This window comes from Podarcis raffonei, chromosome 8, assembly GCF_027172205.1.
Source record: "Podarcis raffonei isolate rPodRaf1 chromosome 8, rPodRaf1.pri, whole genome shotgun sequence".
In the NCBI taxonomy this organism is placed as follows: domain Eukaryota; kingdom Metazoa; phylum Chordata; class Lepidosauria; order Squamata; family Lacertidae; genus Podarcis; species Podarcis raffonei.
In genome coordinates this window covers 39,281,839-39,297,648 of record NC_070609.1, presented here as the reverse complement: position 1 = coordinate 39,297,648, position 15,810 = coordinate 39,281,839, and the positions used below count along the sequence as shown (strand labels likewise).

General features: G+C 46.6%; 1 protein-coding gene and 1 long non-coding RNA gene across 4 annotated transcripts in view; one reads left to right on the top strand and one right to left on the bottom strand.

The window, feature by feature from the left end:
- Window positions 1–9,230: 9,230 nt before the first annotated feature.
- The window catches only part of LOC128419109 (uncharacterized), a 9,317-nt gene continuing 2,737 nt past the window's right edge, over window positions 9,231–15,810 (top strand). The window contains exon 1 of the long non-coding RNA XR_008331809.1: window positions 9,231–10,168. This is a non-coding gene — a long non-coding RNA (uncharacterized LOC128419109). The remainder of the gene's footprint in view (window positions 10,169–15,810) is intronic.
- The window catches only part of LOC128419108 (fatty acyl-CoA hydrolase precursor, medium chain-like), a 27,609-nt gene continuing 23,232 nt past the window's right edge, over window positions 11,434–15,810 (bottom strand). For all 3 annotated transcript variants that reach the window (XM_053399454.1, XM_053399453.1, XM_053399452.1), the window contains exons 13-15: window positions 14,941–15,072; window positions 13,360–13,432; window positions 11,434–11,774 (exon numbers count right to left, since the gene is read on the bottom strand). In XM_053399454.1, the coding sequence (XP_053255429.1) occupies window positions 11,600–11,774; window positions 13,360–13,432; window positions 14,941–15,072 (380 nt within the window). In that variant the 3' untranslated portion in view covers window positions 11,434–11,599. The remainder of the gene's footprint in view (window positions 11,775–13,359; window positions 13,433–14,940; window positions 15,073–15,810) is intronic.

The following is a 15,810-nucleotide window of genomic DNA, read 5'->3' as shown; positions in this document are numbered from 1 at the left end:
GGCTTTTGACAACCCCAAATCCCTATATCTGATTAAACTAGTATTATGAAGTTTTCCCCGACGGCCAGCAAAGCAGGACCAGAAGACTCCAGGAGGTCCATAGAAGTAAAAAAAAAAAAAAAAAAAAGCCTAGTAGATGTGCCTTTCTCCCATTTACTCTGAATAGTTTTTCCTGGTGAAATACTCCTTTCTTTTGAAACTCCCTAGGTCTGCAGGACCACTGGCTGCTTTTTGAGCCTTTGGGCTACTTCAAGTCTGTGTACAGTTGCAATGTGCCCATCCAGCAGGTGAAATTCCTAACACTAGGAATAAATATAGGTTGGAGAACCCCATAAGAAAATCTTCTGCAGGGCAGAACATGCATGTATTTACCCACCCTCTCACTGGAACAGCAAAGGTGCTCCTCCTTCCTTGCCATTGTGCTTGAGACATTTCTTTATCCAAGTAGGAGAAACATGGTCAAGTTTGCCCTTTGGGAAAGAAGTTCCTTGCTGGATACCGCATTTGTATAAAGGTCTCTGCTTGCTTGCTTCTGGTATCTTAGCAGACCCCTATCAACACAATGCTGCTTAGTTCGGTGCTAGTTTCCAGAACACAAAAATTAACATTAAAGTTGAGTAAGAAGCTGAACAGAGAGAAACATAGGCTGCCTTATACCACAGCTGCTGGTACAGGATTTGGCCTTAGATTTCTTCTAGTCTACCAACACTGACTGGTAGCTCTGAAGGGAATAGGTGCCTCCTAGCTACTCTCAGCATCCTTAGCAATGACAGTTTTCAGGAGTCTATGGGGGAAGGCAAGACTGTTTAAAGTGTGTGTTGGAAGTTAAGAGTGCAACTCAGCTTGCCAAGAAAGGTTTGCTTGGAGCTTAGATGGTAAGGGACCTCCAGATTCCCAGACTAGTCTTGTATCTTTTTATCTCTGCTGGCTTTCCTGTATCCTTTCAGGTTTTGACTGATGCATCTTAGCTTGTATATCCTATTTTCCACTTCCTCCTCCTCACACTTTCTCTGGACCTTGAGGCCTGCGGTCATCTTGAATCTTACCTTCTGAGAACAAAGGTGTGAGCAAGTGTGTTGCAGCCAAGGATTCATTGAACTGCAGTTGACTTTTGCTGCTGTATATGCTAACAAAATAGATGGTGCAGATGTGACCTTATATAGAGATACACCTGAGAATCCTTTCTGCACCAAATGAGTTTCATCTCACCCTGAGAAGGGGAAGTCGGCACCTGTTCTCAGGAGAACAGGTGGAAACTGGACCAGATGAATGTGGGATGGGTCTGTGTTTGTGCCAAAGGCTCCACAGGCTAGGAAACCTGTTTCAGAAAGAGGATTGAAAACTGAGCTAGAGGCCCACAGGAGAAGCCTGAGGGGACTGGGAAGCGAGCTAGTAGACAAGTTTGGCTGGAGAAAAAGGAGACAGTCAGACAGAGAGACAGCTTCCCTTAGGAAAAGGTGAGTCCTCAGCAAACCAGCCTTGTGTAGATTAAAAGATTATATCATCAGCTTGCAGGTCAGAGCCTGTTCATTTCACTCCCTTGTAGTGCGTAGTAGATTTTAGCGCTTTCTAGAATAAATAATAAATAACAGTGATAGAAGCACCTGCTACAGGTGTGTGACCCAGGAGGCCCGAAACTGAGCTCACAAACAGGGCATGGGGCAAACGCTGAAACAGAGATCTCCATATTGTGAGGGAGTGGGAAAATGTAGCCTTTTCCCTGTTGTTCGCCATCTGTGCCCCCCCTTCCTCCAAGGTAGCCACGGAGGTGGCTTATAACCCAATCCGGTATGTATGTGAGAGAAACTCATTGTTGGGTCAGGTTTGTTTGGAAGACTTGCTGCTTGTTTCAATGGGGCTTACTCCTAAGTGTGTGCATCACTACGCTGTTTTCAGTGCTTATGAAATCCCTTTTTTAACAAGCCTTTTCTGTGGAGATTTTTTTTTATCCCAGTTTGAATCTGTATTGGACTTTTGAAATGGTTTTACTTTGGATGTTTTTATTGTTAAATCACTTCAGGATGTTTCACGGGAAGCGGCAAATGAATGAAAAGAATAAAACATGGGCAGAATATCAGAACTGATATAGATACAGCCATTGATCAATCAAACAATGAATCACATTTCAGCAGTGCAGGCAACCCATCCAAAAGAGACAAAAAGCAGATGGGTCACATAGTCACAAGACAGATGACTTGCAGACACGATTTGCTCTCTGCAACAACAACAATGACTGCTTTCTGGAGAAATGAAGCTTTGGGTGGTCCACTGATAATAGGATTCAGCATCACTGACAGTATGGTGCAATGGTTGGAGTGTTGGACTAGGACCCCGAGGACTGGAGTTGAAATCCATGCTCAGTCATGAAGCTCACTTGGCTGACTTCTGGCAAGGCACTGTCTCCTAAACTAATCTACCTCACAAGGTGGTTGTTGTCAAAGGTTGGCAAATATGTTACAGCAGAGTGCATACAGAAATAGTCTGATAAGATTACTGGTTGAAAGGACAAAGAAAACTTAAGGTTGATTAGTCACGGCACACAAAGCTATTCTGAGCACAAGCTTCACACTTGGCTAATACAGAGGCACTAGCACAAAGTAACTCATACTAACTGGCTTGAACAAAAAAAATTGGAGTGGCATGGAGGAAGGGAAAAGCAAAAGTAGTTGCTAAAAGAGAAAGAATCCATGAGGAGGAAGAACAGGTTGCCCTTCTATCGCCACCCACTCGCTCAAGTAGCTTATTGCAGGAGCTGTTGTTTTCCTCCCTATGGTTGTGAGAATAAAATGGAGAGGGGGAGAACTGTTGTGTGTCTCCTTGAGCTCCTTGGAGGAAAGGTGGGGTAGAAATGTAATAGCAGCAACAACTACTTAAGGTGCATCATCAGAGCATTGTGGGGAGGAGGCTTCCTTCCAATGGAAGTGGACGTGAATAGCATCATCTTGCCACTGGGGATGCTGCGACAAACAGTCCCAGCCCCTGTCCATGACAACAAAGGATAATCCACCAAGGAGATGAAATGCTCACAGGCCTGGCCCTACCAATAGGCAGAGTGAGGCAGCAGACGCTGGGTGGGGGCAAGGGAGAGGGGGCGGGATGATGGGGAACAGAGTTGTGTATGTCACACAACCTGCCCTGGGCTCCCAAGCTTGCCCACTGCCCTCGGGTGCAATGGATGCACTGCTTCATTGGCTTTTGTACATGAAATGCTGTTGGGGTGCCTTTTCACCCTTTGCCATAGGTGTCCATCATGCCCAGAGGGGGTGAAAGCAGAGGTGGCAGCTGACCCCTGCATTTGCAACATAAGCAGGGCTCTGCTTTTACAGAAGAACAGCCTGCTGGATCAAGCCAATGGCCCACCCAGTCCAGCATCATGTTCTCATGCCTGTGGGAAACCCTCAAGCAGGACTTGAGCACATGAGCACTCTCCCCTCCTGTGGTTTCCAGGAAATGGTATGAGAGGAGTTACTGACTCCAGTCATGGAGGCAGAGCATAGCCATTGTGGGTACTAGTAACCATTGATAGCCTTTTCCTCCATGAATGGGTCTGATCCTCTTTTTAAGGCATCTAAGTTGGTGGCCACCACTGCCTCCTGTGACAGTGAGTTCCACAGTTTAACTATGCCCTGCATGAAAAAGTACTTTATTCGTCCTGAATCTTCCAACCTTCAGCTTCATTGAATGTCCACAAGTTCCAGCATTATGAGGGAGAAAAACTTTTATCCATACACTTTTACTCTGTCATACATAATGTTATAAACATCTATCACAGTGGTGTCCAAACTTTTTTCAAAGAGGGCCAGATTTGATGAAGTGAAGGGCCGTGAGGGCCGACCAAAGTTGTTGAGGTTTTTTTTCAGGATTTTACCCAAGGAAATAAACTGCTACAGGGGCCGGATTAATTAGGCCCCCAAAACGGACTTTGGACATGCCTGATCTATCATGTTGCCTTTCCTTGCAAAATGTGCAGAGGTTGAAACGTGTGATCTCACCTGTTGGAGAAACAGCCATTTCTGGGTGCTCTCAACATCCCTGGAGCACAAATGAATGAAGGGCCTTGGCTTATGAAGAACACCCAGTTTATTTGGACTACGAAACCTGCTGATCTCAGCATGATAAAAGGTAATCAGAATATTGCCTCAGGCCTGAGTTGTTAGAATCGCTCTGCTGCTGCTGTCAGCAACTTATGGAATGTGGAAGGGCAAAAACCCATCTAGGCTTCAAGAAAGACAAGACCCAAAAGCAGAAGGGTGAGAGCTGATTATTCACATGGGTTATTGGAAACCACAATAAAAGTTTTTCTGTTTTTTCTTTATGCACATAGAAAACTTTCAAGAAGCCATCTTCAGCTTCACAACTCACTTCTTCACTAACTACTGGCCTTGGTGGATGTTGGGGCTACTGGGAGTTGGCCGGCTGGGTGGCAGAGGAAGTGCCCACCCCACACCCCGGTCAAGTGAAGGAGTGGGCGCCTGCCTGAGGCGCTGCTGCCGCCGTGCTTACTCAAGGGCCATAGCTTCTCCTTGCAGGTCACACTTTCTCAGGCAAGGCGCCCACCTTCCTCCCACTGCCACATGTGGAACAAGAATGTCTCTGCCCCTCAGTGCTCTTTCTCCAACTGGGAGCTCACAAGGCTGGCCATGGGATTGCAACTGAGCAGGAGCCTCCATGCAACCCTGCCCCCCCCATGGCCACCTCCCTGTTGAATCCTCACAACAGCCCTGCAAGGTAGTGCAGGCTACACATCTCTTGTTATTCCGACTACCCACTGACAAAAAGGGATATAACCATAATTTAAGTGGGTCTGCTCAGTGTATGCTTAGCGTTGTATGCAATGCAATGCAAGGGCTGGATCAAGGAGCCGCAGCATGGGCGAAGGGGGGGGGGGATCTTGGCCTGCCAGGTCCTAGTCCAAAGACTTTTTTTTTACATCAGACTAAGTAATCAAGACCAATTAACATTACAAATACTTTTATTTTCCATATACAGTGTCTATATAAATGCCTATACAGTGATACCTCGGGTTAAGTACTTAATTCGTTCCAGAGGTCCGTTCTTAACCTGAAACTGTTCTTAACCTGAAGCACCACTTTAGCTAATGGGGCCTCCTGCTGCAGCCGCGCCACCGGAGCACAATTTCTGTTCTCATCCTGAAGCAAAGTTCTTAACCTGAAGCGCTATTTCTGGGTTAGCGGAGTCTGTAACCTGAAGTGTATGCAACCTGAAGCGTATGTAACCCGAGGTACCGCTGTATGTCTTGTTCTGATTTAATGTAAGTCACTGTGGGAGCCTTTGTGGCTGAAGAGGAGGGTAAAAATACGCTAAATAAATAAAGGCACAATGTAATAAATTACTGAGGTTAACTAGCATTAATATTTAATGCTGTATTGTTTTTAACACTCGATTGGGAGCTGCCCAGAGTGGCTCAGAAAACTCAGCCAGATGGGTGGGGTATAATTATTATTATTATTATTATTATTATTATTATTATTATTATTATCAGCATCAGCATCGCCCCCTACCACCCCACTGCACCCCCAGTTGCAACAGGAGCTAATGTGTGTCTGTTGCACCCTCTAGTGGCTGCCTGGTATTTAAATTCACCCAGTTTCACTGGAAGTCATTCCTCCGCAAGGGTGTGCTTGTTTCATCATTAAAAGCCGCAACAGCCCTCTACAACTTCCAGTATCAGAGGCAGTGAGGAGTGCCCCCAAATACCAGTTGCTGGGACTCCCAAGTGGGGGAAGCCCTGCTGCTGTTGTTGCTGCGCTCTGGTCCTGCTTGTGGGCTTTCCAGAAGAGGATCTGGTTTGCTACCATGAGGCTGGACTAGATGGGCTTTGAGCTACAGGGGTGAAATGGAGCTAACAAAACAGGGCAGTTAAAATGATAATATACCAGGGTGTCCAGACTTGACTAGGACCCGAGTGTCCAGGGTTCAAATCCCCTCTTGGCTATAAAGCTCACTGGGTGACCTTGGACCAGGTTTCAGACTCCCAGCCTACCCTACCTCACAGGGTTATTGTGAGGATAATTTGGAGAGGAATTGTACCTTGTACCCCACTTTGCGTTCCTCAGACAAAAGCTGGAGTTTTCATGTAAAAAACAACAACAGTAAAACACCAAGAAAGGCCTCTAGGTGCACAAACATGTTTTTAAAAAGATGCCTAGAGAATGTGGGTGAGAATCCAGGCAGAGAGAGAAGGTAGTTCTGTTACCAGAATTTTTATTAAGGTGGTGGTGGGGGGTTGTTTCCAGTTAAACAGGACACTGCAGCCCCAGACCATCCCCCAAACCAACACAATTCAATTTTGTAAATACTTCCTGCTTCTTCCATGTGGTGGGTGGAAGTCCTGTTGCAACTGTCTTTTGAATAAAGATCAGACCTACCGGCTGCTATGTTGCTCCTATATTCCTGGCTGGTGTCTTTGTTTGGCAATCCAAGTGAGCCCAAAGATTTTACTATAACAGTTCCATAATCCAATGAAGCCCACAAATACTAACATTTAATATAACATCCAAACCACTAGAACCAATAAAACACAATGACCATACAATGGACCACTAGCCAGCCAACAACTGGGCAAACAGGTGAGTTTTAGGAGGTGCCAGAAACTGGATCAGAGTCATGTCCTGCCTTATTTCCTTCATTTCTCCAAAGGGGTGCAAAGTTGGGAGGATTTGGGGGAACTCTAAGGGGAGCCTAGATGCAGCTGCCTAAGCCTCCTGCTAGGGGGTAAATGCAGGGGTGGGCCAGGGACTTGACAGCTGCCTGAAGTTGCCAAGTGGTGACATGGGCCTGGCAGAGAGAGCATGCCTGGAGCCCAGAGCCCACTGGGTCCAGTCCTTGGCCAGGCTCTGACCTCACAACCGGCTGTGGAATGTTTTGTTTCCAGGGAGGCCATTTGAATTGTTTGAAATGATCCTTCTGTCAGTTGGAAGCCCTGTCAGTTGGATCAGTTGAAAAGCCTTCAGATTAGTTGACTTTGTGGACATCTTCAGAGAAACCTCTTTCTCCTTTGAATAACTGTCTTCATCTGATCCAATGACTTTGGAAACCTCTTCTTTGAATAACTGTCTTCATTTGATCCTTTGACACGGGAACTATCTTGCTCCTTTGGAGAAATTTATTTGGCTTAGTTGTTGGTCCAGTGTGGTCTTGGTTGCACAGAAGGTAAAGTCACGGGCTAGAGCGGAGGCATGCCCAGGTTTTAAAGATGCTCCTGGATTATTTGAGCTTTCTAAATCCCATGCTGGGTGTTACATGAGCCAACAATTTTACCAGAGAGTTTTCCAAAGAATTTCCTGTGTTTCCTTTTTTGTCACCATCCAAATTGCAGCAGAATTACCATCTCCCCCGTCCCAAATATTCAGGAGAATGCTCCCCACCTCCATTTTCACCAACCACAAATAGGATGGGGAATTATGGGAGATCATTTTTCACTCAGCCCTAAAATACACACCTTACTTCTTCAGTGGCACGCATACCTGCATCCTTGGGTGGTCTCTTCCGTGGGTGCATTTCCAGCAGCAGGATCAGGCCCAAAAGGCCCAGCCAGAGCTGCAGCCTGTTCTCAGGGAGGGCCACAAGCAGCACGGCATGAGCGCAAGAGCAATGCTCCTCAGGAATGGGATAACTTAGCTGCCTTTGGCAGTGGGGGGGCAGTTGCTGCCTCTCAGCCTACCCGACCTCACAGCGTTGTTGTGAGGATTAAATGAGGAAATCCACGTACACCCCCTTAAACTCCTTGGAGGAAAAGGTGGGATGTAAATGACATAAATAAATGAGACACATTGCCTCCATTGCTGAGGAACTGGCACTTTAAAAAAAAGCATAATATTAAAGCAGGCCATTCCCCTGCCCCTCCCCCACTCCCATTGCCCTTCTCACCCTCCCCTCCCCTCCCATCTCTCTTCCCTGTTCTCCCAGGTTCTCTATCAGAGCCAATGAAGCAGCTGCAAGAGCAAGGGCCCCTCATTGAGGAGATCGAGGACCTCCTCCTTTCCCAGGTAATGATCCCACAGCAGAGCAGGGAGGCTGGCAGTGACTGGGAGGGGGCTGCCTGTGGGTCTCTGGTTGAGTTGGGCTTTTGATTTCATGATGCTCACCAGACATGTTTCTTCTTCCCTGCCTGCTCCCTTCCTTCCTTCCCCCATAGTTTGGTGTGGGTGCAAGCAAAGAGGTCCAGGAGGCTGTCATCAAATTCTGCATGCAGCAGTCCAAGGCCCTGAAGTTCCTCCAGACCAAGAAGTGGAAGGATGTTTACTTCCGGGGCATCATTCAGGTATTCTGTGTGTGAAGAGGAGACTTTGCTCAAGGGCCTTTTCCATTGCTGGCTTGGCAATGTCCGGGGGGGGGGGGTCCATTCAGGGAGAGGGGTAAAAAGTCTGCCTTCTTCTCCCTGCTGCTCACTCCTTGGGCAAATGCAAGAGTGCAGGAGAACCAACCAGATGATCTAGTGGTAAAATATTGTTGTATGCACCCCAATCTGCAAGTGGTATGAGATTCCAGGAACTTTCCCAGGGTTTGGTTTCTTTGGAATGAGGGACAGCTTCCTGTTCTCACAGTGGCCGCCCAACTGCCCCAAAGGAGAAGCCCATAGGCAAGTAGGAGCTGAGCAGCAACATGCTCCCCTCTTGTTTGGTTGCTTGTGATCCTGGAGGTAGCTAACTCTCTCTGATCTCCAGAAACAGGTTGTCTGCCTGCTTCCTTCTCTGCCTCTCCCAGGAAATCGAGAGCTGCCCTCAATGTCACCAGTGCCAGCTGAAGGATTTCCTCGAATCTGAGATGCAGTGCCTGACCAGCTACCCTCTGCTGCTGGATAACATCTTCAAGCACACTGATGGTCTCTTTCTCTCCACATATGTGTGTGTTGGGTGCGGTGGGGATAGGGTTGCCATGTGTCCGGGAAAACCCAGACATGTTCTCTTTTGGGGGGCCAACATTCCCTCTTTGAAATGATGCCTTTTCCTGTCCCTGCTGTGCAGAACCTTGACGTGAAGGACCATCAACTGATCCATGAGGGGCCTCTGAAGTTGTGCATCAGCAAGTTGAAGACTGTGGGTACGTGGTTGGAAGAAACAACCTCTCCTCCGAAACCCAAACACACACACAGAGAGGGGGGGGAGAGAGAGAGCACAGACCTCTTATAGTGGAGGGTTGTGTGTGCTTCCTCTCCGGTTGGCTTTTTATATCTCCCTTTTCTACTGACATGAATCAATGTGGGCTGTGGGTGTCTTGAGTCTAAAAGACCTGGAGAGCCACTGCTGCCAACCAGAGGAGACAAGGCTGAGCTAGACAGACCAAGCAAAGGGACCTCAGGTATATTTTTAAAAGATTAAAAGAACCAAGCAGTTTTAGAACATGATCCCTAAAACAAGTAGAGCCTCAGCAGTTGAAACGCACATGGACTACATGGGTGCAAGGGCCTGATTTGGTCCGGCATCCTTTGTCCCTCTGACCTGTGGGGCCTTTGGTCTGATTCTGCAGCCTGACACCCTGATATTCTCCTTGGGGTAAGTGGAGCAGGTGAGCAACAACCCCCCTCTGTGTGTGTGTGTCTCTTAGGACCTTCACATCCTGCTTCTCAAAGACCTGGTCATGTTCCTGAAGCGAAAGGGGCAGTGGCTGCGGCTTAAATTGCTCAGAAAGGAGAGCTCCCCCTTAAGTCCCGTTGTTCCTCTCAAGACCCTCCTTGTCCACCCCGTGGCCAACAGTAAGAAGGGGGGCCATAACACCACGGTTCCTTGCTGCCCCCTTGCCTGGGAAAGGGTGCCTGGTTGATGGGAGGGGTGGTTGGGTGATGATTGACCTCCCTGCGGTTCCCTGACTGCAGTAGAGTTTAAGCAGCTCTGCAATGGGTATTTAGACTCGGAAAACAGGGCCAAGGTGGGCATCTGCTCCTCACTCATTGGGGTTGTTTGGCTCACAGCGAAGAGAGTTGGCTTGGGCCATCTCTACCACCCATGGAGCTCATGGGCACTGAAAGAGGCAAGACTAGGAAACGTCCTGGACAGCAGCTCCCTGTCTGCAAAAAGCCTGGTGGTACCTCAAAGGCCGACTCTTTTTATACAGAGGGTTCCCTGTCTCAACAGAGGTGGAGTGGCCAAGCATGCAGACCATCATGGACCTCATGGGGCAGATCTCAAGGAATATCAAGAGGCTGAAGGTGAGAGGAGTCTTTTGGGGGGAGGGTGTGAGAGGGTGTCCTGGCAGGCCAAATAAATAAGGGTGGGTATTCCAGTCCCACTTCCTCCTCTGAAAGCTCTCAGCCCCAAGAAGTTTCCCATGTGGACATGTGGCCCTTGGGGTGGAATAGAAGCCCTTGCCACTCAAAAGCATCTGGTTTAGAACCAGGGAGCCTTCTTAGCTGGGTGAAGGGTATGGACACCCCCCCTGCGGCAGCTGCCCTCCTTCTTAGAGTCCCTAACTCCCCTCCCCCTGGCTACCCCTTTTGCAGGAGATAGACAAGGAGTGGTGGCAGCGTTACACAGGAGAGTCCGTCACAACCTCTCCCCAATCATTTGAGATCAGCAACGCCCTGTGAATTGCTGCAGAAGAGGAATATCCAGCAGTGGTGGAGCATTCCCCGCCTGTGCCTGGGGTGGGTGCACCATGGGGGCAAGGCCGTGGGGACGGGGTGTGCTGCCAGAGCGACCCCTGCCCATTGCTGCAAAGCTGGGCACACTCACGGTGCCCCACAAGCCCAGCATCACTTTGTGAGCAGGCCCGCAAGTGCAAGTGCTGCTTTTGCAAGCTACTTAGGACAACTTTGTATATGTCTCTAGGATACTTGTTTTAGCTTTACAGTCATACCTCGGGATGAATAAGCTTCAGGTTAGGCATTTTCCGGTTGCACTCCACGGCGACCCAGAAGTAACAGAGCGCATTACTTCTGGGTTTCACCGCATGCGCATGCACAGAAGCACCGAAACGTGACCCGCAGACGCGAGTTATGTTCGCTTCAGGATGCGAACGGGGCTCCGGAATGGATCTCGTTCGCATCCCGAGGTACCACTGTATTTTGAAATCAAAAGGTTTTATTCAAAATTTGAAGTGTTTTGCATTCAAAAAAGAGAGTTTATAGGCCTTAATTAGTAACATTAATTATGTTAGTTATGCGTTATTGGTTTGTTACTTTTTTTGTTCTTTTCATGTATTTTGTGCTTTTTTAAAAAAAAATGTATTCGTACATTTCCCAGATTTTTTGTATATACATCGTACATTTTCCATTATAGGTCACTTCTCTTAGGACTTCCCAGTCCATCACTCTATGGCATTCTACCTGCCCTGCTTTTACCTGCCCTGCACCTGACATATCATGCTTAATGGAGCTGTAGGGAAGGAGGGTAAGAATGGTCTTGTGGGCAGAATGAGGACGCTTCATCAGGCCTGTGGGCCTAAAATAAGCCCTTCAGTTATGAAGCTTGCAAATGTAATCAGAACCCCATCTATATTTTGTTAGTGATCAACAAATTGGTGGGCAATGGACAATAACTGACCAAACATCAAACTGTGGATAACAATTCTCTGTGAAATCATTTCCAGTGAAACAAAAAAGTATCTCCTGTGTTGTAGCAACCTGAGCCTGGTTAAGGGTTTATAATTCAGTTCGCCTTTGGCTTTCAGCTATTTTTTCAGGTAAGGTCTTGGTCCAAAAGTTAACTGCTTGCTCCTTCAGCTTCTTTGCTGGCTTCTGCTTTAAGCCTATTTCCAAGTATTGTTCAGCCGCATCGTACCGGGGCCAGTTCACCAGGCCAGCACCGTTCGGGTTCCTAGAAAACATAAAAAGAGGCCATCAGCTTCCCACAGGACCTGTTTTCCCAAATATGCTCACTCTTGTGGGTGATGGTGGGACAATTTGGGGTCATTTCACTGGAAGTAGGACCCTGACCACCTCGCAAGGCACACAAGCCAACTAAACAGGCTCCTGCTCTTCCCACTACACCCTCCTGCCTATATTGCTGTGCAAATCTATGTTTTATGGCGCTGATTGTGGGTCAGGGGTTTTGCTTCACTGACACATCCTTAAGCCTATAGAACATATATCTCACCACCCTGGTCACTCGCCCCCCCCCCAAACCTCCAGCCGGCCAATGTCCTTAAAATGTAGCGCCCAGAGCTGGACACTAGACTACAGGTGCTGCCTGGCTAATGCAGGATAGACTGACTCTATACGGTTTTCAACAATCTGAACATGATTCTGTCAATGAAGCCTAAGATTGCATTAGCTTTCAAAGCAGTTGCATCTCACTATTGGCTTATGTTCATCACAGGAGAGGCGCTGCGCAGAGAGGGAGAAGGTGCAGCGCCCTTCAGCGAAGCTGGAGAAGGAACAGAAGGAGACCCTTCTGTTCCTCCTCCGGCCTCCAGGACAGGCGCGTCGCTGCGAAGCCTGCATTCGCTCCATAGGACGCACACACATTTCCCCTTCATTTTTGGAGGGGAAAAAGTGCGTCCTATAGAGCGAAAAATACGGTATCAACCAAAATGTGCAGCCACTCTTTTAAGTAATTTTTATCTGAAATGAGCTAGCATGACATCTTCAATCTGCCAAGTGAAGTCAGACCTCTGATTGATAAATGAGATGTCTGACCACCATGCAGTAAGGATCCCCAGGGTCCTAAACAGCTGCTAATGTCCACTTGCTTTTAGTGTGCTTTCTTCACTTACGTATTTTTAGTGGTCCTTGAAATCTCCGTAGTTTATATTTCCTTTTCCTCCAGCAACTGGGATGCATTTTTTCTGTGGTCAGCCCTCCCTAGAAGTCATTTTATTGCAAATACTACATAGTAAGTGTGTGTGGATGTTAAATAATTCCTCACCCAGAATGGCAAATTCAAATGGTGAAAAATTTTCAAAGAGGCCGAGGTATGTCTCCTGTTTTGCAGGAGCTGGAAGCCAGGCCCTCATTAAGAATTTGCTGTATTTTCACTTACAGTACAAGGGTTTATACATCTCCTTCAAAGTAAGTGTTTAATGGAGCTTACTCCCAGGTAAATGGGCATCTGATGGAAGCCTAGACTTTAGTGTAGGATTGACACTGGAGAAAAAAACAGGGTTATTCTGCCTTTAACAGCTGTATCTCCACAATGAGGGCTAGCAGGATATAGCTGACTTCACATGCTAAGCAATAGATTGTCCTGGAGGAGTGTATGTGAGAGAGAGAGTAAAGGAGCCATGACTGTGGTTTAATTTTGTGTTATGCCATTTGTGTTATGCCACTCCTTCATGGCAGCCATTTTGTGACTTGTGCCCATAACATTCTCTCAAAATTCAAAATGCACCCACTGGTTCAAAAAGGCCTATATTACAGTAACACAACATCAGCATTCTATTCTATTCTATTCTATTACTCACCCACTGCGAGCAAAATTAGCCCAATATTTCATAACCGTTTTGCTCAGTCTTTTCTCTTCCTCTGTTGCATCACCTGCAGACAAGAGACAAAAATACAGATGTAAGCCATTTTTAAAGATTATGGGATAGTTTTCAACTTTTACTCAGGGTAAATTAATAATTGCAGTGGGTCTACTCTTAGTAAAGCTTCGCTGAATTTCACCCATTGGATACAACCATGGTGTTCCACTGCCCCAGAAGTGGTATAGTCATGCTGGCCACATGACCCAGAAAGCTGTGGACCAATGCCGGCTCCCTTGGCCTGAAAGTGAGATGAGCGCCACACCCCATAATCGCCTTTGACTGGACTTAACCATCCAGGGGTCCTTTACCTTTTTTACCTTTTCTATGTATATCAAATACAAAAATGCAATACAATAATAATATCACAATACTAAAAACCACAACAAAAGGGCAATATAAAACATTGTTATAGGACTAGGTGGCTGGTGGTCTGGAGGATTATTTGCTCTCTGTGAAACCAAAGACGAGGCTTTGGAGATCCTCTTGGAAACCTAATGGGGAAGCAGAGTGTTAATGCTATGAGCCCTTCCTGCTTATGCTCAGCCTGTATACAGAAATAATTCAGTTTCTCTTGCGTAACAATAGCAGCTTCATAACACACAGAGTGGCTCTTTATGGGGGGACAACAGAAAAACTGAGTTAAGATAAAATTCCTGTACATTGCTACAGGTCACCTAGCCCTAATACACTAGTGTCCAAAATGGTGGAAACCTTTTGGGAAAAGTGTATTTTCCAAAGTTTGATGGCTCATAACACCTGACTGGCTCGCTAAACACTCATGCTCATTGGCTACATTCAAATGAAGGAAAGCTACTGCATATCAACCTAAGCAAGTTGTGCTTCCTTTTTCTGGTTATTTGGCTATAACTTTTGATAGAGTACAGATAACTGAACAAACTTTGCTGCATGGTAGTCTTCATTAAATTATCTTTCCATTTATGGTATTACTCAAAAAAAGTGGTGTTATGAGCCATCAAACCTCAGAAATACACTTTTTCCAAAAAGTTTCCATAATTCTGGCCAATAGTGTAGGTCACTTTCATTCTGCTTGATTGCAGCTGGAGTCACAAGATACTCATTAAGGAGTCCTATAGATTAGGGAGACATGCTTCAAAAGAGCTTCACTGCCTGGTGCAAATGGAACTCCTGCAGCTTTCGTCCATAACTTCACTCCTCTTGCCATTTAGGCTCAGTGAGAGTCACTCATGCAATCAATGCTGGGATGCCAGGACCAGAAGCGAGAGGGGTGGGAAGTGTTGGATTGGCAACAGTGGCTCATACCTTCACAACCTTAAAATCTGACTGCTGTTAACAAATTGCATGTGGACCTGCCTTGGACAACAATTTAAGAGTCTTCAAAATGCAGCCACCCACAGCCCCTCTCTGACCACCAGCAATCCTGAGGTTTAAACATCCTGTTTAGATGTGATTACATGGCCATCGTTTGCAGACGAAACCAAAATATCATTAATTGCTAAAAATAAAATTAAAAAGTTTTAGAGAGCAGAAGCACCTCACCTGCTAAGAAAGGCTTCCCCAAGACAAAGCAAATTTCGTCACCATGGTCCGCTTTAACATAGTCCGGTTTAAAGCCCAAGGATGAACTTGGACGGTGCTGAAATTCATACACATAGGCTGGGTAGCCAGCATCTGAAAAAAACCAAAGATGTTGTTAGAAGGGGGCATTCTCTGGCACATTACCCAAAATAAACATAAAGCAACATGTTGAGTGAGTAGCTGGTGGAAGAAAACAGGAGGAAACCTTAAATTTATTTATTTATTTACAAAAACCTTTTCATTTAGGTCCAGAATGGTCTGCTGTGGGGGAGAAGTTCTGGATTCAGTCTGTGAGCCAGTTCTAATTGCCCACTCTTGATTTTGGAACTGGAACCGGAAGTCATTTTTCAGAGAGTTGATGACAGTTTGAAGGGGGATCACTGCTTGTGGGGCAGGTGTTCACTTCACTTTATCTCTCGGGAGAAAGAGGCTTTGAAGAGTTTTTAATTGTTTCCAAAACCAGAGGGACTCACCCATACTCTTGACTTCTTTCCATGTGGAGGTTCCAGGGGATATTCTCTCAACTAGCATAGCCACTATTTCCCAGACTTCAAACTGAAAACCAGAGTTCCTGGTAGAAAGTAATCTCCATCCCCCTACCCCAACCAAATGCTTGCATGGCCATTCTGAGAGAGCCACAGGCAGTTAATGCTGAAGGCCAGCAGCTCAGCGGTGGAAGCAAATAAATGCTTCACACACCAACAAACCTGGGCTCAGCATCTGCAGCTGTCATGAGTGGAGACATCTTGGGTGGAGGGGAGAATCAATTCAGGAGGAAGGTGCTCCACATTTTTGCAATTTTTGTGTGAAGTCCTCATGAAAACCCACAAG